General features: G+C 48.9%; 2 protein-coding genes and 1 long non-coding RNA gene across 4 annotated transcripts in view; all 3 read right to left on the bottom strand.

Moving 5' to 3' along the window:
* Positions 1–27,027, bottom strand: part of LOC149453355 (uncharacterized) — a 101,380-nt gene that overhangs the window by 51,665 nt on the left and 22,688 nt on the right. The gene's annotated exons all lie outside the window — the stretch shown is intronic.
* LOC149453359 (uncharacterized) lies at positions 23–4,604 on the bottom strand. The gene is made up of 4 exons (XM_089688366.1): positions 4,390–4,604; positions 4,131–4,274; positions 3,862–4,003; positions 23–1,897 (listed from the first exon to the last, which is right to left on the bottom strand). The coding sequence occupies exons 2-4, from the start codon at positions 4,224–4,226 to the stop codon at positions 102–104; spliced, it is 2,034 nt and encodes a 677-aa protein (XP_089544492.1). The 5' UTR covers positions 4,227–4,274; positions 4,390–4,604; the 3' UTR covers positions 23–101.
* On the bottom strand, positions 4,794–14,984 carry LOC149453360 (uncharacterized). 2 transcript variants are annotated; one of them, XR_016314696.1, is made up of 4 exons: positions 14,919–14,984; positions 13,762–13,873; positions 12,087–12,228; positions 4,794–5,085 (listed from the first exon to the last, which is right to left on the bottom strand). It is a non-coding gene; the product is annotated as an uncharacterized LOC149453360 (long non-coding RNA). The 2 variants fall into 2 exon arrangements; XR_016314697.1 differs by lacking the exons at positions 4,794–5,085; positions 12,087–12,228 and adding an exon at positions 13,177–13,488 and having other exon boundaries at positions 13,691–13,873.

Here is a 27,027-nt window from a genome sequence, read left to right on the forward strand (position 1 = left end):
GACATTCATAAATAACGACATATTGGCAGGAACAATGAAAAAAAAACTCATTTTAATTTTGCCACACCACCCACTACACCAGTCTGAACTGAAACCGGTTGTCAGCCCACGTGAATTTTCTGGTGAGCGATAAATGGTTTTCTGTAACTGAAACATTTCCCGCACTCCGAACACAAATAAGGACGCTCGCCCGTGTGAATCTTCTGGTGTGTGATGAGCACATTTTTCCGAGTGAAACCTTTCCCGCACCCTGAACAGGAATAAGGACGCTCGCCCGTGTGAATTCTCTGGTGTAAAAGAAGTTCTCCTTTCTGAATGAAACACTTCCCGCACTCCGAACATGAAAAAGGGCGCTCACCCCTGTGGATCTTCTGGTGAGTAGCAAGTGCGCTTTTCCAACTGAAACACTTCCCGCATGCTGAGCAGCGATAAGGGCGCTCACCTGTGTGAGCGCTCTGGTGTGCGTTAAGTGCGCGTTTCTGAGTGAAGCTTTTCCCGCACTCTGAACATGAATAAGGACGCTCACCTGTGTGAATTCTGTGGTGTTTAAGAAGGTCTCCTTTCTGAATGAAACGTTTCCCACACTCTGAGCACGAATAGGGACGCTCACCTGTGTGACTTCTCTGGTGTTTATGTACGTCTCTTTTCTGGATGAAGCATTTCCCACACTCTGAACATGAATATGGACGCTCACCTGTGTGAATTCTTTGGTGTTTAAGAAGTCCTTGATTCCTAGTGAAACATTTCCCGCAAACTGTACATGAATGAGGATATTCCCCTGTGTGACTTCTCTGGTGTTTAACAAGCCCTGCCTTCTCAATAAAACATTTCCCGCACTCTAAACAAGAATATGGACGCTCACCCGTATGAGTCATTTGATGTTTAACAAGGCGTTCTTTCTGAGTGAAACATTTGCCACACTCTGAACATGAATAGGGACGCTCTCCTGTGTGATTTTTCTGGTGTTTAAGAAGGTTTCCTTTTTGAATGAAACATTTCCCACACTCTGAACATGAATAAGGATGCTCACCTGTATGACTTCTTTGGTGTATAAAGAGTGCTTTTTTCTCAATAAAGCATTTCCCACACATTGAGCATTCATAAGGACGTTCGCCCGTGTGAATTCTCTGGTGTGTTAGAAGGTTTCCTTTCTGAATGAAACACTTCCCGCACTCTGAACATGAATAAGGCCGTTCACCTGTGTGACTTCTTTGGTGTATGTGTAGCTTTCCTTTCTCAGTAAAACACTTGCCGCACTCTGAACATGAATAAGGACGCTCACCTGTGTGAATCCTCTGGTGTATTATAAGGTCTCCCTTTTGACTGAAACATTTCCCGCACTCTGAACATGAATACGGACGTTCACCTGTGTGACTCCTCTCATGAATGTGAAGTTTTTCTTTCTGAATGAAACATTTTCCGCATTCTAAACATGAATAGAGATGCTCGCCTGTATGGATTCTCTGGTGTCTAACAAGACCGCCTTTCTCAGCGAAACATTTCCCACACTCTGAACATAAGAAAAGGCGCTCGCTTTTGTGACCTTTTATGTGTCTAAGAAGTGCCCTTTCTTCTGTGAAAGATTTCCCACACGCTGAGCATGACAATGGACTCTCTCCCATGTGGATTAAAGGAGTTTCATGGAGATTAGATGGATCTCTAGACGTCTCTTTACTGGATGGTGGATGAAGGTCCGAAGTACCAGCATGGGATTTATCAGACGATTCCTCAGCAAGAGAAAGATTTATATGTCTCTCTAAATTGTAAGGTCTGTTCTGTATTCTTTGAGTAACGGGATTCACTCCCGGAGAATATTGCGTGACGTTCTTATCTTCGGCCTTCAAATTTTGGGATAAAATAAGAGGTCCCTCAGAGGTATGTGAGACAGAGAGTCCAGCTGTAGGAAATCGATCGTATAAATAAATGTTAGAAATGTTCTTCATCCCTCATATTCAGGAGTAAAATACGTTGTTCCAGCAATCATGAATACAAACCAGATAAAGGACACAAGGAACCCAAATTACACTGGGCAACAATGGAATGGAGATGGACCTTCCATATGGTGTCCAGTATCTCCTCCTCGTTTCTCGGGAACATGACGTTATATTGAGGAATGGAGATGGACCTTTCATATGGTGTCCAGTATCTCCTCCTCATTTGTTGGGAACATGACGTTATATTGAGGAATGGAGATGGACCTTTCATATGGTGTCCAGTATCTCCTCCTCATTTGTTGGGAACATGACATTATATTGAGGAATGGAGATGGACCTTTCATATGGTGTCCAGTATCTCCTCCTCATTTGTTGGGAACATGACGTTATATTGAGGAATGGAGATGGACCTTCCATATGGTGTCCAGTATCTCCTCCTCCTTTGTTGGGAACATGACGTTATATTGAGGAATGGAGATGGACCTTCCATATGGTGTCCAGTATCTCCTCCTCATTTGTTGGGAACATGACGTTATATTGAGGAATGGAGATGGACCTTCCATATGGTGTCCAGTATCTCCTCCTCATTTGCAGGGAACATGACGTTATATTGAGGAATGGAGATGGACCTTTCATATGGTGTCCAGTATCTCCTCCTCCTTTGTTGGAAACATGACGTTATATTGAGGAATGGAGATGGACCTTTCATATGGTGTCCAGTATCTCCTCCTCCTTTGTTGGGAACATGACGTTATATTGAGGAATGGAGATGGACCTTTCATATGGTGTTCAGTATCTCCTCCTCATTTCTCGGGAACATGACGTTATATTGAGGAATGGAGATGGACCTTCCATATGGTGTCCAGTATCTCCTCCTCGTTTGTTGGGAACATGACGTTATATTGAGGAATGGAGATGGTCCTTTCATATGGTGTCCAGTATCTCCTCCTCATTTGTTGGGAACGTGACGTTATATTGAGGAATGGAGATGGACCTTCCATATGGTGTCCAGTATCTGCTCCTCATTTCTCAGGAACATGACGTTATATTGAGGAATGGAGATGGACCTTTCATATGGTGTCCAGTATTTCCTCCTCATTTCTCAGGAACATGACGTTATATTGAGGAATGGAGATGGACCTTCCATATGGTGTCCAGTATCTCCTCCTCATTTGTCGGGAACATGACGTTATATTGAGGAATGGAGATGGACCTTCCATATGGTGTCCAGTATCTCCTCCTCATTTGTCGGGAACATGACGTTATATTGAGGAATGGAGATTGACCTTTCATATGGTGTCCAGTATCTCCTCCTCATTTCTCGGGAACATGACGTTATATTGAGGAATGGAGATGGACCTTTCATATGGTGTCCAGTATCTCCTCTTCATTTCTCGTGAACATGACGTTATATTGAGGAATGGAGATGGACCTTTCATATGGTGTCCAGTATCTCCTCCTCCTTTGTTGGGAACATGACGTTATATTGAGGAATGGAGATGGACCTTTCATATGGTGTCCAGTATCTCCTCCTCCTTTGTTGGGAACATGACGTTATATTGAGGAATGGAGATGGACCTTCCATATGGTGTCCAGTATCTCCTCCTCATTTGTTGGGGACATGACGTTATATTGAGGAATGGAGATGGACCTTTCATATGGTGTCCAGTATCTCCTCCTCATTTGTTGGGGACATGACGTTATATTGAGGAATGGAGATGGACCTTTCATATGGTGTCCAGTATCTCCTCCTCGTTTGTTGGGAACATGACGTTATATTGAGGAATGGAGATTGAGTATTGCTGCAAATATAAAGATTGCATTATTGTAGGGGGGGCTTTTTATGGTGGGAAATTGTTTTGCACGCGTGTTTTGGTAGGTAGATGAAAAATGTAAACGGTTTCTACATTTCGTGTTTATGACTTACTTGTGTCCATATGTAGAGAAGATTCCTCCAGTTTACTTTTCATAACCATCTCCCCCTCCTCCATAGACTGCTGATCTCCACTCACCAACGTCTCTTCTTCTTCCTCTTTAATCTCAACTTTGATGTCTTTCAGTTCTTCATCCTAAACCCCAAAGATGATAGAATATAACATCTAGAAGAATAATTGCCAATAATAAAAGATTACATAAAAGAATGTTATCTCATAGTTTAGAATACTTTGTGAGCTCGAGTTGCTCAGTACCATCTACCTGAACATTGTGAAGGATGCTGAGATCTGGTATCAAATCCCGGGAATAAAAAATTCTACACTTCTCCACAAACTGCTGATTTTCCCCCACAAACATCTTTTCTTCTATTTTTTTCTCAACTTTGATGTCTTTCCGTTCTTCACCCTAAACACCAAAAGTGACAGAATACATTTACAAAAAGGAGCAAGAGATTACATAAAAAGATTGCCATTTCATAATTTAGAATGATTTTTCACGTTCCCCCTTCACTTCCACCTACCTGATGATGGTGAGGGATGGTGTGACCTTCCTGTGTGGAATCCTGGGAATACTGAGGACAGGGACATCTCTCTGGTGGGTTCCCATGACTGGATCCATCTACCTGATGATGGTGGGGGGTGGTGTGACCTTCCTGTGTGGAATCCCAGGAATACAGAGGATGGGGACATCTCTCTGGTGGGTTCCCATGACTGGATCCATCTGTAGGAAACACACACACTGACTGAATCCATTGTTTCTATGTGTTTATCAGATGATGGGGGATCTAGGTGGACCCTTAGTACTGCTCTCTCCTTTACAATAAAGTCTCCTCTTACCCGGTGATGTGAGGGGCGGCTGATTGTCCATCATGACGTCCTTGTAGAGGTCCTTGTGTCCTTCTAAATACTCCCACTCCTCCATGGAGAAATAGACAGTGACATCCTGACACCTTATAGGAACCTGACACACACAATGATACAGTCACCATCCAGACACATCCCTTGTCTGTTACTGGAGAATGTCCCAGAATTCCCGGCACCGCTCACCTCTCCTGTCAGCAGATCAATGATCTTCTGGTGACTTCTAGAACCTTCTTGGCACTGGTTCCCTCTGTTGTCAGGCAGTGAGGTGGAGGCACTGTGATGGGTGATGTCCTGTGAAGACGGCTGCTGGGTGGTAAAGGCTCACCAGATATTTTTTTCACTACTTTATAATCCTGTGTATAGGGAGGAAGTAACAATTATCACCACAGACTTCCCAGAATCCCCCTCACCCCTCCGGTCAGGTCTGTGTTTCATTAATAGAGATGAGAGTGATGTCATGTGACCTCCCAGAATCCTCCTCACCCCTCCTTTCAGGTCTGTGTTTATTAATAGAGATGAGAGTGATGTCATGTGACCTCCCAGAATCCTCCTCACCTCTCCAGTCCGGTCCGTGTTTTATTAATAGTGATGAGAGTGATGTCATGTGACCTCCCAGAATCCTCCTCACCACTCTGGTCAGGTCTGTTTCCTAATTACAAGACCTTATCAGCCTCATAAATCCCACCGTAGGACAACCAGAGATTCCCTTGTAAAGCTTTTATTTTAGACTTCGACTGACTGCTATACAGTTGACATCTCTATGTTTAGGATGTATCCGGTCTGTAAACCATAATGGACATCACGGTGACGATGGAGGAAGAGGACGGACATGACGATGGAGGAAGAGGATGGACATGAGGGGAGGTTACTGGGTGTAAACAGAAAATAATGTCTTATTACCTCCTTTGCTGCCAGTTCTGGAACCGTCTTCTATCTACTTCCTCCCGACTTACCTCTCACCAGGAACTTCCTATTTATACCTGACATCATTTCCAGCTTCTACCTTACATCACTTCCTGTTTGTTAATTTTGAACTGAGATCACCACCTTAGGAAATATAAATATTATAGTCTATATTTATGTATCAACATTTGCGCCCCCCCTGCTTCACCATCCATTCCCCTGGTATGATTAGGTTCTATTCCCTATGGGGTGCACGGTCACAGGGTACATAGTAGTGTCTCAGTCTCACCGCTCAATAACCAGCCAGAAGCTACTTTTTATGAGTTTATTGGTTGAGGAACTGGGATGGGGACTAGGGTGAGCCTTGGGATACTCCAGAACTTCTTCCGGGTAGGCCTCTATTAGAAGAAGCAGTGGACATTCAACTCCAGGAGGATCCCCCACTGGAAACGGCAATCTCTGGAACAGACTTTAGTATCGGCCAGACCCTGTATGGTGAGCCTCTCAGACAGATCCTGTGCTGACCCTACTCCAGACTGTCCTTCAAAACTTAGGAATCGGTCCTCCCTTAGCTGGGACCACGTTGAACCACCTGTAGCTCCACTGCTTGGTCCAGGATGGCAATCGCTCCAAGCTGGATCTCACTCTACTACCCAAAGGACCCCGCTGTTCTGGATGGACATCACAGTGGCTATGGAGGAAGAAGACGGATGTCACAGTGACTATGGAGGAAGAGGACGGACACCATGGTGACTATGGAGAAAGAGGAAGGATGTCACAGTGACTATGGAGGAATAGGACGGACATCATGGTGACTATTGAGGAAGAAGATGGACGTCACAGAGACTATGGAGGCAGAGGACGGAAATTACAGGTTTATTGGTTGAGGAACTGGGATGGGGAATAGGGTGAGCCTTAGGATACTCCAGAACTTCTTCCCAGTATGCCTCTATTAGAAGAAGCAGTGGACATTCAACTCCAGGAGGATCCCTCACTGGAAACAGCAATCTCTGGAACAGACTTTAGTATCGGCCAGACCCTGTATGGTGAGCCTCCCCGCCAGATCCTGTGCTGACCCTAGTCCAGACTGTCCTTCAAAACTTAGGAATCGGTCCTCCCTTAGCTGGGACCACATTGAACCACCTGTAGCTCCACTGCTTGGTCCAGGATGGCAGTCGCTCCAAGCTGGATCTCACTCTACTAACCAAAGGACCCCACTGTACTGGACGGACATCACAGAGGCTATGGAGGAAGAAGACGGATGTCACAGTGTCTATGGAGGAAGAGGACAGACACCATGGTGACTATGGAGAAAGAGGACGGATGTCATGGTGACTATGGAGGAAGAGGTCGGACATCATGGTGACTATGGAAGAAGAGGATGGATGTCACAGTGACTATGGAGGAAGAGGACGGATGTCACGGTGACTATGGAGGAATAGGACGGACATCATGGTGACTATGGAGGAAGAAGACGGACGTCACAGAGACTATGGAGGCAGAGGACAGACATCATAGGTTTATTGATTGAGGAACTCGGATGGGGAATAGGGTGAGCCTTAGGATACTCCAGAACTTCTTCCCAGTAGGCCTCTATTAGAAGAAGCAGTGGACATTCAACTCCAGGAGGATCCCTCACTGGAAACAGCAATCTCTGGAACAGACTTTAGTATCGGCCAGACCCTGTATGGTGAGCCTCCCCGCCAGATCCTGTGCTGACCCTACTCCAGACTGTCCTTCAAAACTTAGGAATCGGTCCTCCCGTAGCTGGGACCACATTGAACCACCTGTAGCTCCACTGCTTGGTCCAGGATGGCAGCCCCTCCAAGCTGGATCTCACTCTACTACTGAAAGGACCCTTCTGTTCTGGACCACTGACTTTTTATGGTCACCTCAGCCCCCTGCTGGCCACTCTCCTAGCCAGGTATTGGCTGAGGCAGCATAAATATTCATGATGCCTATCTGATTACTAAAACAACCCAGAGAGCTCTGGAAGGCAACTAAGCTTGCAGCCTGTGAAACCCCGAACACCCAAAAGAAGTCAACTTGCTGCTCTGGCTACAGATCTCTTTACAGTGCGAACAAAGTGAAAACTATTGTCAGTCAACTTCAACTCCGCCTACACCATGCTATTGGAAAATAATTATTCATTTTGAAATATAGATTTGTATGTATTGTATGTATTTAAAACGTTTATTGCTATTTATTTATTTTGATTTTGTATTCTGAAAGTGTTTTTTATGTCATGTGACCAGTAAAGCACCAATGGATGTATGATCCTCTGCTGATATACAGAGTATTAAAAACTCCTCCCTCAGATCTTTGCCCCCCACCATCCACACTACATTCTCTGATAGCTCTCCTCCACCATCCACACTACATTCTCTGACAGCTCTCCTCCCCCCACCATCCACACTACATTCTCTGACAGCTCTCCTCCCCCCCACCATACACACTACATTCTCTGACAGCTCTCCTCCCCCCATCCACAGTATATTTTCCGACAGCTCTCCTCCCCCATCCACACTACATTCTCTGACAGCTTTCCTCCCCCCATCCACACTACATTCTCCGACAGCTCTTCTCCCACCATCCACACTACATTTTCCGACAGCTCTCCCCCCACCATCCACACTAAATTCTCTGACAGCTCTCCTCCCCCATCATCTACACTACATTCTCTGACAGCTCTCCTCCCCCATCATCCACACTACATTCTCTGACAGCTCTCCTCCACCATCCACACTACATTCTCTGACAGCTCTCCTCCCCCACCATCCACACTACATTCTCTGACAGCTCTCCCCCCACCATCCACACTACATTCTCTGACAGCTCTCCTCCCCCCATCCACAGTACATTCTCTGACAGCTCTTCTCCCACCATCCACACTACATTCTCCGACAGCTCTCCCCCCACCATCCACACTACATTCTCCAACAGCTTTCCTCCTCCCACCATCCACACTACATTCTCCGACAGCTCTCCTCCTCCCACCATTCACACTACATTCTCTGACAGCTCTCCTTCACCATCCACACTACATTCTCTGACAGCTCTCCTCCCCCCTCCATCCACACTATTTTCTCTGACAGCTCTCCTCCCCCCACCATCCACACTACATTCTCTGACAGCTCTCCCACACCATCCAGACTACATTCTCTGACAGCTCTCCTCCCACCATCCACATTACATTCTCTGACAGCTCTCCACCATCCACACTACAGTTTCTGACAGCTCTCCTCCACCATCCACACTACATTCTCTGACAGCTCTCCTCCCCCCACCATCCACACTACATTCTCTGACAGATCTCCGCCACCATCCACACTATATTCTCTGAGAGCTCTCCTCCCCCCACCATCCACACGACATTCTCTGACAGCTCTCCTCCCCCATCCACACTACATTCTCTGACAGCTCTCCTCACCATCCACACTACATTCTCTGACAGCTCTCCTCCCCCATCCACACTACATTCTCTGACAGCTTTCCTCCCCCCACCATCCACACTACATTCTCCGACAGCTCTCCCCCCACCATCCACACTACATTCTCCAACAGCTCTCCTCCCCCATCATCCACACTACATTCTCTGACAGCTCTCCTCCCCCATGATCCACACTACATTCTCTGACAGCTCTCCTCCCCCATCCACACTACATTCTCTGACAGCTGTCCTCCTCCACCATCCACACTACATTCTCTGACAGCTCTCCTCCCCCCACCATCCACACTACATTATCTGACACCTCTCCTCCCCCATCCACACTACATTCTCTGACAGCTCTCCTCCCCCCATCCACAGTACATTCTCTGACAGCTCTCCTCCTCCCACCATCCACACTACATTCTCCGACAGCTCTCCTCCCACCATCCACACTACATTCTCTGACAGCTCTGCTCCTCCATCCACACTACATTCTCTGACAGCTCTCCTCCCTCCACCATCCACACTACATTCTCTGACAGCTCTCCTCCCCCACCATCCACACTACATTCTCTGACAGCTCTCCTCCCACCATCCACACTACATTCTCTGACAGCTCTCCTCCCACCATCCACACTACATTCTCTGACAGCTCTCAAAAACTACTTTATAAGTAAAATAATTTATTTTATTTTTTGTTTTTATAGTAAAACTTGCTATCTAAAAATCAATGTCATATAAGAAATCACAAACCATACTGGTTGAATAGTGTACATAATATCACAAAGTAGTTGCCCCCATCAAAACCCAGACCGGACTCTAGACCAGGCGCTAGGGGGTCCTAAAAGGGCCACATTTTTCTCCTTCAGACTTAACAGGGGTTGAAAGCCCCCCCTTTCCCCATAGCCACACAAGGGCATGAGAGGGAGGGCTTTCCATGCCAGGCGTACTCAAATGGGACCCCTCTCGTGAAGGCAGCGCACCCCTCAGAAAAGCCAAGGAGACATCTCTTTACAAAAGTGAAACAAGAAGAAAGTCTTTACAACAAATACAGAATCACCATTACCACACATTGCCTACACCGTAAAATCCCTATATATATATATATATAGTGACAGGAGTGACTTTGGGTGGGGAGCCCATGGAACACAGCCCCCTTTGGAGGGGTGGGGAGACCCCTGTGTCAGCTCCCCATTATGTGTAAGTCACCCTGTGCCTGTTAGGGGTACAGGGTAAAATGTTCTAATATTGGGGTGGGGGGGTTGTTCATTGTTCTCTGCCATGTACTGCATCCCATTGTTCTATTGTGTGTCTTGCTTGGGATGGGATGTAATGTTTCTGGCAGCCCCTCCCCCCGACAGGTCGGCCTGCTGATGTGTTTCCTGTTTCTGGTTTATTTCCCCGCCCTGTGTATATATCTTGTGTTTGTGTTAAAATAAAGCAGTCTATTTACTGTTTTAATACAAGCCTGGTGCTGTTTCATCTTGTATGCTCAGCGGTGGTGTCCGTGGATCTGTGTTTGAACAGGGAAGCAGGAGTCTAACGGAAATACCCTAGTGCAGTTGGGGTCCGGTTCCGTTACATATATAAACACGGATACATTTTATTCATATCTTACAGATAGATCACGTATGTGTTATTCACAAATAACTGGAGATTTAGCTCCTCCCCCCCGTCAGTGGAATAAGTGGAAATGTCAATCTCACAGCTGGGCTCCTGTTCTCCCTCCAAAATCGATCAGAAAAGTGTTCACACCGAGTCCATATATGATCTGCAGATTGTTTCATATTCAATAGCTACAACTAAGTCTTCATTAGCCAAAATACGTGAATGGATGTTCTACATGGGACCGCCTGGATTGTAACACAATAGAGAATTTTTAGATCATATATGGACTCCAAGGTGAACACCTCTCTAAAAATGCCAGTAATAAAAGAGTCAAGTATATTGGTCTAACAGTCAAGAGTTTCACAGACCTCAAGCATGGAAGTGGGTACAAATGAAACATCCAAATATGAAAATAAACCAATTAAAAAGATACAACATGGTGTCCAGTATCTCCTCATTTGTTCGGAACATGACGTTCTATTGAAGAATGGAGATGGACCTTTCATATGGTGTCCAGTATCTCCTCTTCATTTGTTGGGGACGTGACGTTATATTGAGGAATGGAGATGGATCTTCCATATGGTGTCCAGTATCTCCTCATTTGTTGGGAACGTGACGTTATATTAAGGAATGGAGATGGACCTTTCATATGGTGTCCAGTATCTCCTCCTCATTTGTTGGGAACGTGACGTTATATTGAGGAATGGAGATGGACCTTCCATATGGTGTCCAGTATCTCCTTCTCATTTGTTGGGAACGTGACGTTATATTGAGGAATGGAGATGGACCTTCCATATGGTGTCCAGTATCTCCTCCTCATTTGTTGGGAACGTGACGTTATATTGAGGAATGGAGATGGACCTTTCCTATGGTGTCCAGTATCTCCTCCTCATTTGTTGGGAACGTGACATTATATTGAGGAATGGAGATGGACCTTTCATATAGTGTCCAGTATCACCTCCTCATTTGTTGGGAACATGACGTTATATTGAGGAATGGAGATGGACCTTTCATATGGTGTCCAGTATCTCCTCCTCATTTGTTGGGAACGTGACGTTATATTGAGGAATGGAGATGGACCTTTCATATGGTGTCCAGTATCTCCTCCTCATTGGTTGGGAACATGACGTTTTATTGAGGAATGGAGATGGACCTTTCATACGGTGTCCAGTATCTCCTCCTCATTTGTTGGGAACATGACGTTATATTGAGGAATTGAGATGGACCTTTTATATGGTGTCCAGTACCTTCACTTTCAAGGTGGTCATCTTGGGTCTGTTTTTATATGGCAGTTATGACGTCTGTTTACATGTGAGAGCATTACTACTTTTTTACTATATTTAATAAATGGACATCATCTGCGGCTCTTCTCTTCCTTCTTGAATGGTTTCTTCCATAGTGTTGGTTACTTACCTGTGTGGATAGGTAGAGGCATTTCTTCCTGTTCACTCTTCACCCTCATCCCAACCTCCTCCATGGACGGCTGATCCTCCCCCACATACATCTCCTCTTCTTCCTCTTTAATCTCAGCTTTTATATTAATCCGTTTTTCACCCTAAACCCCAAAATAATAGAAAACATCTATTAAAGTGAACTCCAAGTACACATAAAAAACAAAAACAAACGCTGCAGTGCTGGGTTCATTAAATGTTTTTTGGCTTTTTGTTTTTCAATACAAGCAGTATAAGTACCTGAATGTGACCTGGTAGCAGGCTCTTACAGTCATACAGTAGAGCTCGGACTGGGAGAAGGAGAAGCAGAACAAGAAGCCAATCAGCTCTGCAGCAGAGGTAACAAGGTACATGCCGACAGAAGGTAAGGGCAGATCAGCTCATCAGTCTGCTTCTTCTTTAAAATTCCAAATTCAGGAAATTTAGAAATGATCCCTCGCAGTGGGGCTGCATCCGCAATGCTAGAGATAAAATGGCGTTCCCCTCACACTTCAGTAGTGGTCTGTCCCTTGGTGTCGTCACATCCAATGCAGAGCTATGGACTGGGTATTGGGTACGTACAGCAGATCTTCTTTTCATTGTCCCCAAGACATAAGCAATCATTCAACCCTCGCAGCGCACCACTGCAGGGGATCTATTAAGTTTCCCGGAGTTGGGCTTTACATGTCCAATTACTGATTGGGGGAGGGGACAATATCTGTAGGTGTTACTGACCGAAAATGAGGTCTACTATCCGGCCTATTTCAGAACAGATCACATGGTCATTTCCTGTGAATTCAGAGGGGGGGGGGGGCAGGAATCCCACCCCTGGGGAGGCACCATCACACTGGCTTGGAATCACAGGAGCAAAGAACAGCAACATGTCATTCAACATGTGACCCCCCACTGAAGGAAAACAAGGAGGAAGAGGACCTATGATGTCATGTGACTGGACCCAAGACCCACAGAAAAAAGGGACATATATTGCTTATTTTTTAAAAAAGCAATAAAATGGTGGATGCCCAATAAGGAAGCTAGAAATGGCGCCGGGAGAGAGGCGATAAATACTACACTTCTCTTATTTTAATGTTTATTTTTACATTTGAATACATAGAAGAATGTCATCTCACAAAGGTCAGAATCGCAGAGTCCATCTACCTGATGATGGTGAGGGATGGTGTGATCTTCCTGTGTGGAATCCTGGGAATCCAGAGGACGGGGACATCTCTCTAGTGGGTTCCCATTACTGGATCAATCTAACTGATGATGGTGAGGGATGGTGTGATCTTCCTGTGTGGAATCCCGGGAATCCAGAGGACGGGGACATCTCTCTAGTGGGTTCCCATTACTGGATCCATCTACCTGATGGTGAGGGATGGTGTGACCTTCCTGTGTGGAATCCCAGGAATAGAGGACAGGGACATCTCTCTGCTGGATTCCCACGACTGGATCCATCTACCTGCTGATGGTGAGGGATGGTGTGACCTTCCTGTGTGGAATCTCGGGAATACAGAGGATGGGGACATCTCTCTAGTGGGTTCCCATGACTCGATCCATTTACCTGATGATGGTGAGGGATGGTGTGACCTTCCTGTGTGTATCACTTTCTGTATTGGAAGAGAAAACAATGTCATGTGACCTCTCAGAATCCTCCTCACCTCTACGGTAAGCAGGTAGATGATCTCCAGGGTGAGGTCCAATATCCTCTCAGTCATGTGACTCGGGTCCTCCTCCATCTTCATTGATTTGATCCATCCAAGACTCTGATCCCTGTAGACAGATCATATAGCGCCCTCTCTGGTCTTTATAACTCATGGACAAGTAGATACATTTTGAACTCTTTGTCTAAAAGTCGGGGATGTTTATAACAGTGTCTGCATTGTATTAATGAATACCAAATATATTCAACTTGAAAACTACGGGAGCCTGAAAAACCTAAAATACACAAAATTATAAATATAGATGAAACTAAGAACCTTCACAGGTCACGGCTTCAGAGATAACACATAACGCACAACGCCGAACATAAATGGGTGTATTTGTATCAAACTTCATTATTATGTTAGTGAGTTCTATTTATGGAGACATTGTCCGTCCGTATACATGGATTCATTGATCTATATTTAGGTTATATTTCCGTACTGATAATGTAATCCATATACAGTATATGTGTAGCAGCATCCTCTGGGGATAAAAGACATCACAGTGACTATGGAGGAAGAGGACGGACATGACAGTGACTATGGAGGAAGAGGACGGACATGACAGTGACTATGGAGGAAGAGGACGGACATGACAGAGACTATGGAGGAAGAGGACGGACGTCACAGAGACTATGGAGGAAGAACACGGACATCATAGAGACTATGGAGGAAGAGGACAGACATCACAGAGACTATGGAGGAAGAGGATGGACATCACAGTGACTACGGAGGAAGAGGACGGACATCACGGTGACTACAAAGGAAGAGGACAGACATCGTGGTGACTATGAAGTAAGAGGACAGACATCACAGTGACTATGAAGGAAGAGGACAGACATCACAGTGACTACGGAGGAAGAGGATGGACATCACGGTGACTAAGAAGGAAAAGGACGGACATCGCGGTGACTACGGAGGAAGAGGACGGACATTACGGTGACTACGGAGGAAGAGGACGGACATTACGGTGACTACGGAGGAAGAGGACGGACATTACGGTGACTACGGAGGAAGAGGACTGATATCACAGTGACTACGGAGGAAGAGGTCGGACATGACTGGGGGGGGGGGGGGGGGTTACTGGGTGTAAATACAAAATAACATCTTATCACCTCCTCTGCTGCCAGTTCCAGCAATGTCTCCTCTCTACTTCCTCCCAACTCACCTCTCACCCAGAACTCCCTGTTTATACTTCTACATCACTTCCTGTCTGTGCACTTTGAAGTGAGATCCCCACCTTGTGTTAAAAATAAGTACATTATTTCTCAGCATTTTGTCTATTGCCATGCCACACATTCCATTATTTTGTTATATTATTATTATTATTATACAGGATTTATATAGCACCAACAGTGTGCGCAGCGCTGTACAAAATGAAAGCAGATATTACAGCTACAATACAATTTGGTACAAAAGGAATCGGAGGGCCCAGCTGGTTACATCCATGATTACACTTACACCTTGAATAAAATCCAGATAAAAATCAAATAAAAAATTTGATGACGTTTAAATATTTATAAAAAAAGTGAAACTAAATAATGAAAACTACAATTTGGAAATAGAATATATCAGGCTGAATGTAGAAGTATCAGCATATTTCTAAAAACTCTGTGATTGGGCGAGAGAACGCCCCCATTCCTAGGTGAACATCCGACTTGGTAGTCATTCCTCATTATTAGTCTCGGCACCGATTCCGGCTCTGGGCTCCCTCTCTCTGCTGTGAGAATCTGCTAAGGCGGACAGAACACTAAACAGGTATAAGAGCTGCCTGGTGGTTTTTGCGGTTTTTGCATTGGGGAGGGGGGGCATATAAATTTTTATTACATATACAAAGGACTTACCTGGCTACTTACCACCTTAACTGCCCCCAGTCAGGCAGTCAGGAGACATCCCTCCCAACTGACCCCTCAACAGACAATCCCCTAAACAGACAATCCTAACTGACTCCCCTCGACAACAGAGAACCCTTCCCAAATGACTCCCCCCAACAAACATCCCTCCCAACTATAATTCAAAAAAACCTCCTGCGCTCACAAGGACTCCTACCCTATAACCACAAGCTGCTGACACTAAACTTATACCCAAAATAAGTGAATAAACAGTGCAAAAAATATAAAAGTGCAGCGCTAATTAATAAACGTAATACAATATAACTCAATACACCCCCAAAATAAATCCAAGATCCTCAATATATATACAGTGTCATGCATGTATTCCCTCTTGGGGAATATCTTGTGCAAAACGTGAAAAATTATATATTATATAAAATATCATATACAATAATAATACAGTGGTACCACACTTAAAGCGCACAAACGGATGAACAAAATTCAAATATGAGAAAAGTGCAAAATTGATAATAATAATACTAATGATGCAGTGCTTAATGATGAGCTTCACACTCCACTCTTCATGCAAAATTATGTGCAGTGTACGTGATTCACACGTGCCAATCCTTAACGGCCAAAATGCCCCCTCACCTCCTTCCTTAGACCCCAAGGGGCCAGCACGCTTTCAGGATCACAGGACCCTATCAGTATGAATATTGAGGATCTTGGATTTATTTTGGGGGTGTATTGAGTTATATTGTATTACGTTTATTAATTAGTGCTGCACTTTTATATTTTTTGCACTGTTTATCCCTCCCAACTGACTCCTGCAATGACAGAAAACCCTTCCCAACTGACTCCCCCCAACAACAGACAACGCTTCCCAACTGACTCCCGTAATGACAGAAAACCCTTCCCAACTGACTCCCCCCAACAACAGACAACCCTTCCCAACTGACTCCTCCCAACAACAGACAACGCTTCCCAACTTACTCCTCCTAACAACAGACAACCCTTCCCAACTGACTCCCCCAATGACATACAACCTTTCCCAACTGACTCCTCCCAACAAACATCCCTCCCAACTGACTCCCACAATGACAGAAAATCCTTCCCAACTGACTCCCCCCAACAACAGAAAACCCTTCCCAACTGACTCCCCCCAACAACAAACATCCCTCCCAACTGACTCCCCCAATGACAGACAACCCTTCCCAATTGACTACTCCCAACAACAGACAACCCTTTCCAACTGACTCCCCCAAACAACACACAACACTTCCCAACTGACTCCTCCCAATAACAGACAACCCTTCCCAACGGACTCCCCACAACAACAGACAACCCTTCCCAACTGACTCCCCACAACAACAGACAACCCTTCCCAACTGACTCCTCCCAACACCAGACAACCCTTCCCAACTGACTCCCCCCAACAACAGACAACTCTTCCCAACTGACTCCCCCAAACAATAGAGAACTCTTCCCAACAGACTCCTCCCAAAAACAGGCAACCCTTCCCAACTGACTCCCCACAACAACAGACAACCCTTCCCAACTGACTCCCCCCAACAACAGACAACTCTTCCCAACTGACTCCTCCCAACAACAGACAACCCTTCCCAACTGACTCCCCCCAACAACAGGCATCTCTTCGCAACTGACTCCTCCCAAAAACAGACAACCCTTCCCAACTGACTCCCCCAACAACAGACAACCCTTCCCAACCGACTCCCCCGAACAACAGACAACCCTTCCCAACTGACTCCCCCCAACAACAGACAACCCTTCCCAACTGACTCCCCCCAACAATAGACAACCCTTCCAAACTGATTCCCCCCAACAACAGACAACTCTTCCCAACTGACTCCTCCCAACAACAGACAACCCTTCCCAACTGACTCCCCACAAAAACAGACAACTCTTCCCAACTGACTCCCCCCAACAACAGACAACCCTTCCCAACTGACTCCCACCAACAACAGACAACCCTTCCCAACTGACTCCCCCAAACAATAGACATCCCTTCCCAACCGACTCCCCCCAACAACAGACAACCTTTCCAAACTGAATTCACCCAACAAGAGACAACTCTTCCCAACTGACTCCCCCCAACAACAGACAACGCTTCCCAACTGACTCCCGCAATGACAAAAAACCCTTCCCAACTGACTCCCCCCAACAACAGACAACCCTTCCCAACTGACTCCTCCCAACAACAGACAACGCTTCCCAACTGACTCCTCCCAACAACAGACAACCCTTCCCAACTGACTCCCCCAATGACAGACAACCTTTCCCAACTGAATCCTCCCAACAAACATCCCTCCCAACTGACTCCCACAATGACAGAAAACCCTTCCCAACTGACTCCCCCCAACAACAGACAACCCTTCCCAACTGACTCCTCCCAACAACAGACAACCCTTCCCAACTTACTCCCCCCCAACAACAAACATCCCTCCCAACTGACTCCCCCAATGACAGACAACCCTTCCCAATTGACTACTCAAAACAACAGACAACCCTTCCCAACTGACTCCCCACAACAACACACAACCCTTCCCAACTGACTCCCCACAACAACACACAACCCTTCCCAACTGACTCCTCCCAACAACAGACAACCCTTCCCAACTGACTCCCCCAACAACAGACAACTCTTCCCAACTGACTCCCCCAAACAACAGACAACCCTTCCCAACTGACTCCCCCCAACAACAGACAACTCTTCCCAACTGACTCCCCACAACAACAGACAACCCTTCCCAACTGACTCCCCCTAACAACAAACAACCCTTCCCAACTGACTCCCCCCAACAACAGACAACCCTTCCCAACTGACTCCCCCCAACAATAGACAACCCTTCCCAACTGACTCCCCCCAACAACAGGCATCTCTTCGCAACTGACTCCTCCCAACAACAGACAACCCTTCCCAACTGACTCCCCCAACAACAGACAACCCTTCCCAACTGACTCCCCCCAACAACAAACAACCCTTCCCAACTGACTTCCCCCAACAACAGACAACCCTTCCCAACTGACTCCCCCCAACAACAGACAACCCTTCCAAACTGAATTCACCCAACAAGAGACAACTCTTCCCAACTGACTCCCCCAAGAACAGACAACCCTTCCCAACTGACTCCCCCCAACAACAGACAACCCTTCCCAACTGACTCCCCCCAACAACAGACAACTCTTTCCAACTAACTCCTCCCAACAACAGACAACCCTTCCTAACTGACTCCCCACAACAACAGACAACCCTTCCCAACTGACTCCCCCCAACAACAGACAACCCTTCCCAACTGACTCCCCCCAACAACAGACAACCCTTCCCAACTGACTCCCCCAAACAATAGACAACCCTTCCCAACTGACTCCCCCCAACAACAGGCATCCCTTCGCAACTGACTCCTCCCAACAACAGACAACCCTTTCCAACTGACTCCCCCCAACAACAGAGAACCCTTCCCAACTGACTCCTCCCAACAACAGACATCCCTTCCCAACCGACTCCCCCCAACAACAGACAACCTTTCCAAACTGAATTCACCCAACAAGAGACAACCCTTCCCAACTGACTCCCCCAAGAACAGACAACCCTTCCCAACTGACTCCCCCCAACAACAGACAACTCTTCCCAACTGACTCCCCCCAACAACAGACAACCCTTCCCAACTGACTCCTCCCAACAACAGAGAACCCTTCCCAACTGACTTCCCCCAACAACAGACAGCCTGTCAGGGATCTCCTCGATCCCCGCCGCGATGGTCCCGGCGCAGGCGCAGTGCATCGCCCTGATGTAGGGACCCAGGCACTAGGTCCGGGCCGGCCGCGGCGTTCGAGTTCGCGCATGCGCAGTAGAAGCCGCCCGCTGGGCACCAATGGCAGCGCAGGGCGGGATATTTAAATGGCCCTGAGCTGTCATTCAGTGCCTTCTGGTCTTTCCTGCATCCTGTGATTCTGCGAACCTGTACCCTGTAAGTTATTGACCCGGATTGTACCTGACCTTGCTGTTTTCTCCTATTCTAACCCTTGCTTTGCCTGACCTCTCTCCTGGATGCCCCCTATTAGATTTGACCTGCTGTTGCTGACCTGGCGTGTGACCCGACCATTCTCTGCCCGCTGCCTTGTACCTTACCGTCCTCTCTGTTACCGACCCGGCCCGTCTGACCTTGCTCATCCATCCGCCCATCCCTCGCAGTGAGGTCTTCTGACCTCCTCATATCAGACTCTTTCCCGTGGGAGCCCTTGGCGCATACCACTACCACTGACGGACACACCCAGTAGCCACGACCTGGTCACGGAGGGCTCCAAGTCCATCCCCACCATCAGGGGCCCTGGTGAACAAGCACCCTGGGACTTAGACTCCGTGCGCTGGGGACGCCTATTCAGTGGAGTGCTAGTGGTACCGCCGGGCGGTCCCTTACAGTACCAGAAGGCCATGACTGAGTCTAGAGGAGGGCCCTCACCGCTTGAGGAGATCTGCAGGCACCTATCTAATTGGACACAGGCCGTATCGGCCCTGCAGGACAGATGTCTTCAGATTGAGAATCAGTTCCAGACCTGCACTATATCCGTTCCTGCCCCACAGGCCGCGGTCCCCGCACCCCCGGCCGTAGCAGCCCCTGTGCCGGCTTCTGGGGCTTCCGCACCACTCCCGGCGGGCGAACCCCGAGTACCCATACCAGAACGTTTCCACGGGGACCGCACACGCTTCAGGTCGTTCCGTGAGTCCTGTCTTCTCTATTTTGAGTTACAACCACGGACCTTTGTGACTGAATCCGTGAAAGTGGGGTTCGTCATCTCCCTCCTGCAGGGTGAACCCCAAGACTGGGCCCACTGACTGCGGGGAAAAAATGACCCTCACCTTAGTTCGGTTGACAATTTTTTTGACGCAATGGCCATCCTATACGATGACCCACAGCGGGCAGCTTCTGCTGAAGCTACTTTGTACATGCTCCGGCAAGGCCATCGAGCGGCGGAGGAGTACGCGTCTGAGTTTAGGCGTTGGATGGGGGACACATGCTGGAACGAGTTTGCACTCCTGCATCAGTTCCGTATAGGCCTATCAGAAGGCCTGAAAGATTAGCTCGTCGGGGTGGAGGTGCCTGAGACTTTAGAGGGCATAATTGCGATGACCATTAAGATTGACCGTAGACTGCGGGAACGCAGGTTTGAGAGGTCCGGTCAGGGTCATGGAAATCCCTGGGGGTCATTTCAAGGTCCCAGTCAAGCAACTAGGCCAAACATCCTGTCAGGAATGGACTTGCCAGTAATGGTGGGACTCACCTGCCTTGTGGGCTGCAGTACCAGGGCTGGCCAGCGGGTGCTCCCAGCAATCAGAGACTCAACCCTGCAGCCAGCCAAACACCTGAAGCTGATTATGCAGGTGTATTTAAGGGATGGCCAGACCTGCAGTCTGCGCCTTGGTGTGTGTTTTCCATGGGCTCGTCCCTGGCCATCCTTCTGCCTGATCCTCTGTACCGTGCTGCCCGTGAGTTACTGAACCCGGCGTGTGACCTGACTACCCTTGTCTGCTGCTTGTACCGTGCCTGTCCCCACCGTTACTGACCCGGCTAGTCTGACCACGTCGCTCCTGACTGTCATCCATCCATCCCGCTCGGACCTGGACCTGCCAGCACTCTCTACCACAGCCGGACGCACTCAGGGGTCGCGACCTGGTTCCAGTCTGCACCAAGTCCATCCCCACCATCAGGGGCCCTGGTGAATAGCAGGCTGGGACGTAGACCCCGCGCCCTGAGGAAATCCGTGCTGTGGGCTTGGCCTGCCTGACCATTCCACCTCTCCAGCCCTGACTGCACTGTGTACCTATTGGTTTGTTTGTTTGTTTGCTCTGTGTACCTATTAGCTTAAGGTTAGCTTGTTTGCATTGTGTTTGTTTATTTGTGCAGCTGATAATAAATATTATTATTATAACATATCTGAAGCCTGCGTTTCCCTGCGTCAGTTCACATACCTCTGGTCATACCCTGGAGCCCTGACATTACACCAAGGCCAATCCTGACCAGAAGTGGCTGCACAGGGAAGCCATCTTGGCTTGTTGCTGGGAAGGATGGATCTTGATGAGGTTGTGTATTTGTCGCTGCTGGTTTTTGATGACAGAGAGTATGCTTATCAGGCTCTGTGGGAGTATACCCGGGATGAACTGCTAGAATGTATACGGATCGCTCATGTTCTAGTAGATCAGGGCACAGAGTTCTCTGAGGTGCAACCTTTGATTCAGGTTTGTGTAGAGTTGGCTTTATCTGGTACCCCTGAAAGCAGGAATGACTTTTTGCCACCATTTAGTGCAGACCAGGTAGAGTCCCTGGTATGGTTATTAGAGGATGATGTGGATTGCTTCTTGGAACATTATGCTGCATGTTCACCACAGGTATTAAGGGATTGTATAAACGCAGTGCAGTCATTGACCAGACAGGCTTTGTGTAAGCTGAGCTTTGTTCAACCCATACTGCAGACATGGTCAGACTTGTTGCACCCAGCCTCAGTCAGCTTGCAAAAACCCAGTCCTCCTTCTAATCTATTTCTTCAAAGCTCTATTCCTGCATTCCCAACAGCACCTCCAGTTACAGCCCAGTATACCCTGCTATCTACCGCATGTCAGTACCCTGTTCCCACTCGCTGCACCTATCCTGCCTTTAACCCTGTAAAGAAGCCCTCTATAGCAACTGTTCCCTCCCCTGTTCCATCCTCCAGCTCTTCTCTGTCTCCAGCTGCTCCATCCGTTTACAAACCTGCGCTTACTTACAGTGCTCCGGTAACTAAAACCAGGAAAAGGCGAAAGTTCTTTCTAACCAATACCATCCTGCCAGTATCCAAACCGGTCAGCCTCCCATCTGAGAACCTACCTTCCGTGGTGCAGCCTGGTGCCTCGGCGCCCACAATTCAGCCTGATGCCTCTACCCAGCATGATGTTTCTACCCAGCCTGATGAACTGATCCAGCCTGATGATTCCATTAGGCCAGTTGACTCGATGCCCGCTGTCGATGCAGACGATCCGGTACCTGATGACCCAGTGCCCGCTGTCATGCCTGGTGACCCGATGCCCGCTGTCGGGCCAGACGATCCAATGTCTGACCCAGTGCCCGCGGTCATGCCAGTTGACTCGGAGCCCACTGTCGTGCCTGGTGACTCGGTGCCCACTGCCTTGCCAGATGACGCGGTGCCCGCTGGCGAGCCAAATGACCTGATGCCTGGTGACCCAGTGCCCGCTGTCATGCCTGGTGACCCGATGCCCGCTGTCGAGCCAGACGATCCAATGCCAGATGACCCGGTGCCCGCTGTCGATCCAGACGATCCGGTACCTGATGACCTGGTGCCCGCTGTCGTGCCAATTGACTCAGAGCCCACTGTCGTGCCTGGTGACTCGGTGCCCACTGCCTTGCCAGATGACGCGGTGCCCGCTGTCGAGCCAAATGACCTGATACCTGGTGACCCGATGCCCGCTGTCGAGCCAGACGATCCAATGTCTGACCCAGTGCCCGTGGTCATGCCAGTTGACTCGGAACCCACTGTCGTGCCTGGTGACTCGGTGCCCACTGCCTTGCCAGATGACGCGGTGCCCGCTGGCGAGCCAAGTGACCTGATGCCTGGTGACCCAATGCCCGCTGTCCAGCCAGACGATCCAATGTCTGACCCAGTGCCCGTGGTCATGCCAGTTGACTCGGAACCCACTGTCGTGCCTGGTGACTCGGTGCCCACTGCCTTGCCAGATGACGCGGTGCCCGCTGGCGAGCCAAGTGACCTGATGCCTGGTGACCCAATGCCCGCTGTCCAGCCAGACGATCCAATGTCTGACCCAGTGCCCGTGGTCATGCCAGTTGACTCGGAACCCACTGTCGTGCCTGGTGACTTGGTGCCCACTGCCTTGCCAGATGATGCGGTGCCCGCTGGCAAGTCAGATGGCCTGATGCCTGGTGACCCGATGCCCGTTGTCGTGCCTGATGACCCGGTGCCCGCCGCCCCGCCTGGGGGCCCGGCGCCCGATGCCCCGCCTGGGGGCCCGATGCCTGTCGCTCCACCTGGGGGCCCGGCGCCCGCCGCCCCTCCTGAGGGCCCGGCGCCCGCCGCCCCTCCTGGGGGCCCAGCGCCCGCCGCCCCGCCTGGGGGCCCGATGCCTGTCGCTCCGCCTGGTGGCCCGGTGCCTGCTGCTCCACCAGGGAGCCCAGTGTGCCGCTGCCCGGAGTCCTGCCCGGTGTGCCGCTGCCCGGAGTCCTGCCCGGTGTGCCGCTGCCCGGAGTCCTGCCCGATGTGCCAGTCTTTGATATCCCGCCAGTTACCAGACCCGGGCGGTGGAACATTTTGCCCAGCTAGGACTGTTTGGAGCGTCCTGAGGCCGCTCCTTGAGGGGGGGGTACTGTCAGGAATGGACTTGCCAGTAATGGTGGGACTCACCTGCCTTGTGGGCTGCAGTACCAGGGCTGGCCAGCGGGTGCTCCCAGCAATCAGAGACTCAACCCTGCAGCCAGCCAAACACCTGAAGCTGATTATGCAGGAGTATTTAAGGGATGGCCAGACCTGCAGTCTGCGCCTTGGTGTGTGTTTTCCATGGGCCCCTGTACCTTGTAAACCTGTGTTCCTGTTCCTGATTCCTGTGTTCCTGTAGTGCTTTCCTTGTTGCCGACCCTGCCTGTTCTGATCCATGCTGACATTCTCCTGCTCTGACCCCCGGCTCGTCCCTGACCATCCTTCTGCCTGATCCTCTGCACCGTGCTGCCCGTGAGTTACTGAACCCGGCGTGTGACCTGACTACCCTTGTCTGCTGCTTGTACCATGCCTGTCCCCACCGTTACTGACCCAGCTAGTCTGACCACATCGCTCCTGACTGTCATCCATCCATCCATCCCACTCGGACCTGGACCTGCCAGCACTCTCTACCACAGCCGGACGCACTCAGGGGTCGCGACCTGGTTCCAGTCTGCACCAAGTCCATCCCCACCATCAGGGGCCCTGGTGAATAGCAGGCTGGGACTTAGACCCCGCGCCCTGAGGAAATCCGTGCTGTGGGCTTGGCCTGCCTGACCATTCCACCTCTCCAGCCCTGACTGCACTGTGTACCTATTGGTTTGTTTGTTTGTTTGCTCTGTGTACCTATTAGCTTAAGGTTAGCTTGTTTGCATTGTGTTTGTTTATTTGTGCAGCTGATAATAAATATTATTATTATAACATATCTGAAGCCTGCGTTTCCCTGCGTCAGTTCACATACCTCTGGTCATACCCTGGAGCCCTGACACATCCAGAACCGGCCACCTGGAGATATCCCTGAACCCATGCAACTCGGCCTGGCACGGCCTAAACTATCTCCAGAGGAACACCAGCGCAGACGATCCCAGAACCTGTGCCTCTACTGCGGTGAAGCTGGTCATATGGTACGATCCTGCCCGCAGAAACTGAGTAAGTGCACCTCTTCTTGTCCATTGGCAATGTTAGTCCATCCCAATACTTAGTGGTGCCCCTTTCCTTTCACCTTCCAGAAAGGACCGTGGAAGTATCGGCCATAGTTGATTCGGGGGCATGCAGCTGCTTCTTGGACATTAATTTTGCTCACCAGCAGGGTATTCCCCTCCAATTGAAACAGAAGGGGTTCAATATTTATTTGGCCGACGGTTCCCGGATAAAATCGGGGGTAGTGAACCAGGAAACCCCCTCCATCGCCACTGTCATTGCCGGCCAGCACCAGGAACTCCTCCGCCTGGATGCTATAGCTTCACCCCTTTTCCCAGTCATTTTGGGGCTCCCATAGTTACGGGCCCATAACCCCCAAATTGACTGGGAGACCGGAGTAATCTCGTTCCCTTCCCCATACTGTCGGGTATACTGCCACACTTCGGGCCCGGGGGTCCCCCAAATCCTCCTGTGCTCTGAGGGGGAAGCCAAATTAAAACAAGTAATCCCTGCAGCCTACCATGAGTTTCTGGATGTGTTCAGCAAATGGGGAGCCGATACTCTACCCCCCCACCGCCCATATGACTGTCCCGTTGACCTGTTACCCGGTTCAGAAATTCCTTTTGGGAGAATCTTCCCCCTTTCGGAGCTCGAATTGGGGGCCCTGAAGGAATATATCGAGGACAGCCTCCAGAAGGGGTTCATCCGCCCTTCCACTTCACCGGCGGGGGCGGGAATTTTATTTGTTGAAAAGAAGGACAAAACCTTAAGGCCGTGTATGGATTACCGGGAGTTGAACAGGGTCACGATAAAGAACCGTTACCCACTGCCGTTAGTACCGGAGTTATTCCAAAGTTTAAAAGCAGCAGTGGTTTTTACAAAGCTGGATTTAAGGGGAGCGTACAACTTGGTTCGCATAAGGGAGGGGGACGAGTGGAAGGTGGCATTCCGCACCCGTTTCGGCCACTTTGAATATTTGGTCATGCCGTTCGGGTTGTGCAATTCTCCGGCCACTTTTCAACACTTTGTGAATGATATTTTTAGGGACTTCCTGGATGTCTTTGTTATCGTCTATTTAGACGACATTTTGATTTTCTCCCCTTCTTTGGGGGAACACAGAATACATGTAGCGAGGGTATTGGGGCGACTGCGGCAGCATGGGTTGTACGCCAAGGCAGAGAAATGTTGTTTCGAACAATCCAGCATTACTTTCTTGGGCCTGATTATCTCCACCGCGGGGGTCGCGATGGATCCTCAGAAAGTCGCTGCAATACTGGATTGGCCTGAACCCACGGACAGGAAAGGCGTCCAACGATTTATCGGTTTTGCAAATTTTTACCGGAAGTTCATCAAGAACTTCTCGGGTCTGGTCTCCCCCATTACTCAGCTAACCAAGCTGGGAACCCGGTTCAGATGGACACCAGAGGCTCAGGAAGCTTTTGAAGCCTTGAAGAAGCTGTTCACCTCGGCACCCATTTTGGGTCACCCAGACGCCGCCCTGCCCTACATTTTGGAAGTGGATGCATCGGAGAATGCAGTAGGTTCCATCCTCTCCCAGCAGAAAGGCACCAAGGAATTGCTCCATCCTGTAGCATTCTTCTCACGGAAGCTTACCCCAGCGGAGAAGAATTATGATATCGGCGATCGAGAACTACTGGCGATCAAAACGGCGTTAGAGAAATGGAGGTACCTGCTGGAAGGCGCTGTGCACCCCATCTTAATCTTTACTGACCACAAAAACCTGGAATATCTGAGAACCGCCAAGCGTCTACGCCCGCGACAGGCAAGATGGGCACTATTCTTTTCAAGATTCAACTTCCACATCACGTACCGGCCTGGATCAAAGAACACTAAGCCAGATGCGTTATCACATATGTACGAGGACGCCAAGGAGATCCCAGTACCCAACACCATCCTGTCCTCGGGTAACTTCTTGGCCCTTCAGTCGGACCTTCGTTCCAAGATAATGGAGGCA

The sequence above is a fragment of the Staurois parvus genome, unplaced genomic scaffold (genome assembly GCF_062004578.1).
Source record: "Staurois parvus isolate SC_StPar_1 unplaced genomic scaffold, SC_StPar_1.0 ptg000449l, whole genome shotgun sequence".
Classification (NCBI taxonomy): domain Eukaryota; kingdom Metazoa; phylum Chordata; class Amphibia; order Anura; family Ranidae; genus Staurois; species Staurois parvus.

Bases quoted from the DNA above. Each gene is read 5' to 3' on its own strand.
- LOC149453359 (XM_089688366.1), bottom strand. From the start codon at position 4,226: ATGTTTGTGGGGGAAAATCAGCAGTTTGTGGAGAAGTGTAGAATTTTT. The intron at 4,004-4,130 runs GTAGATGGTACT...TTTGGGGTTTAG, and splicing joins GCATCCTTCACAATGTTCAG to GATGAAGAACTGAAAGACAT. The intron at 1,898-3,861 runs GTAAGTCATAAA...GATTTCCTACAG, and splicing joins TTCTCTACATATGGACACAA to CTGGACTCTCTGTCTCACAT.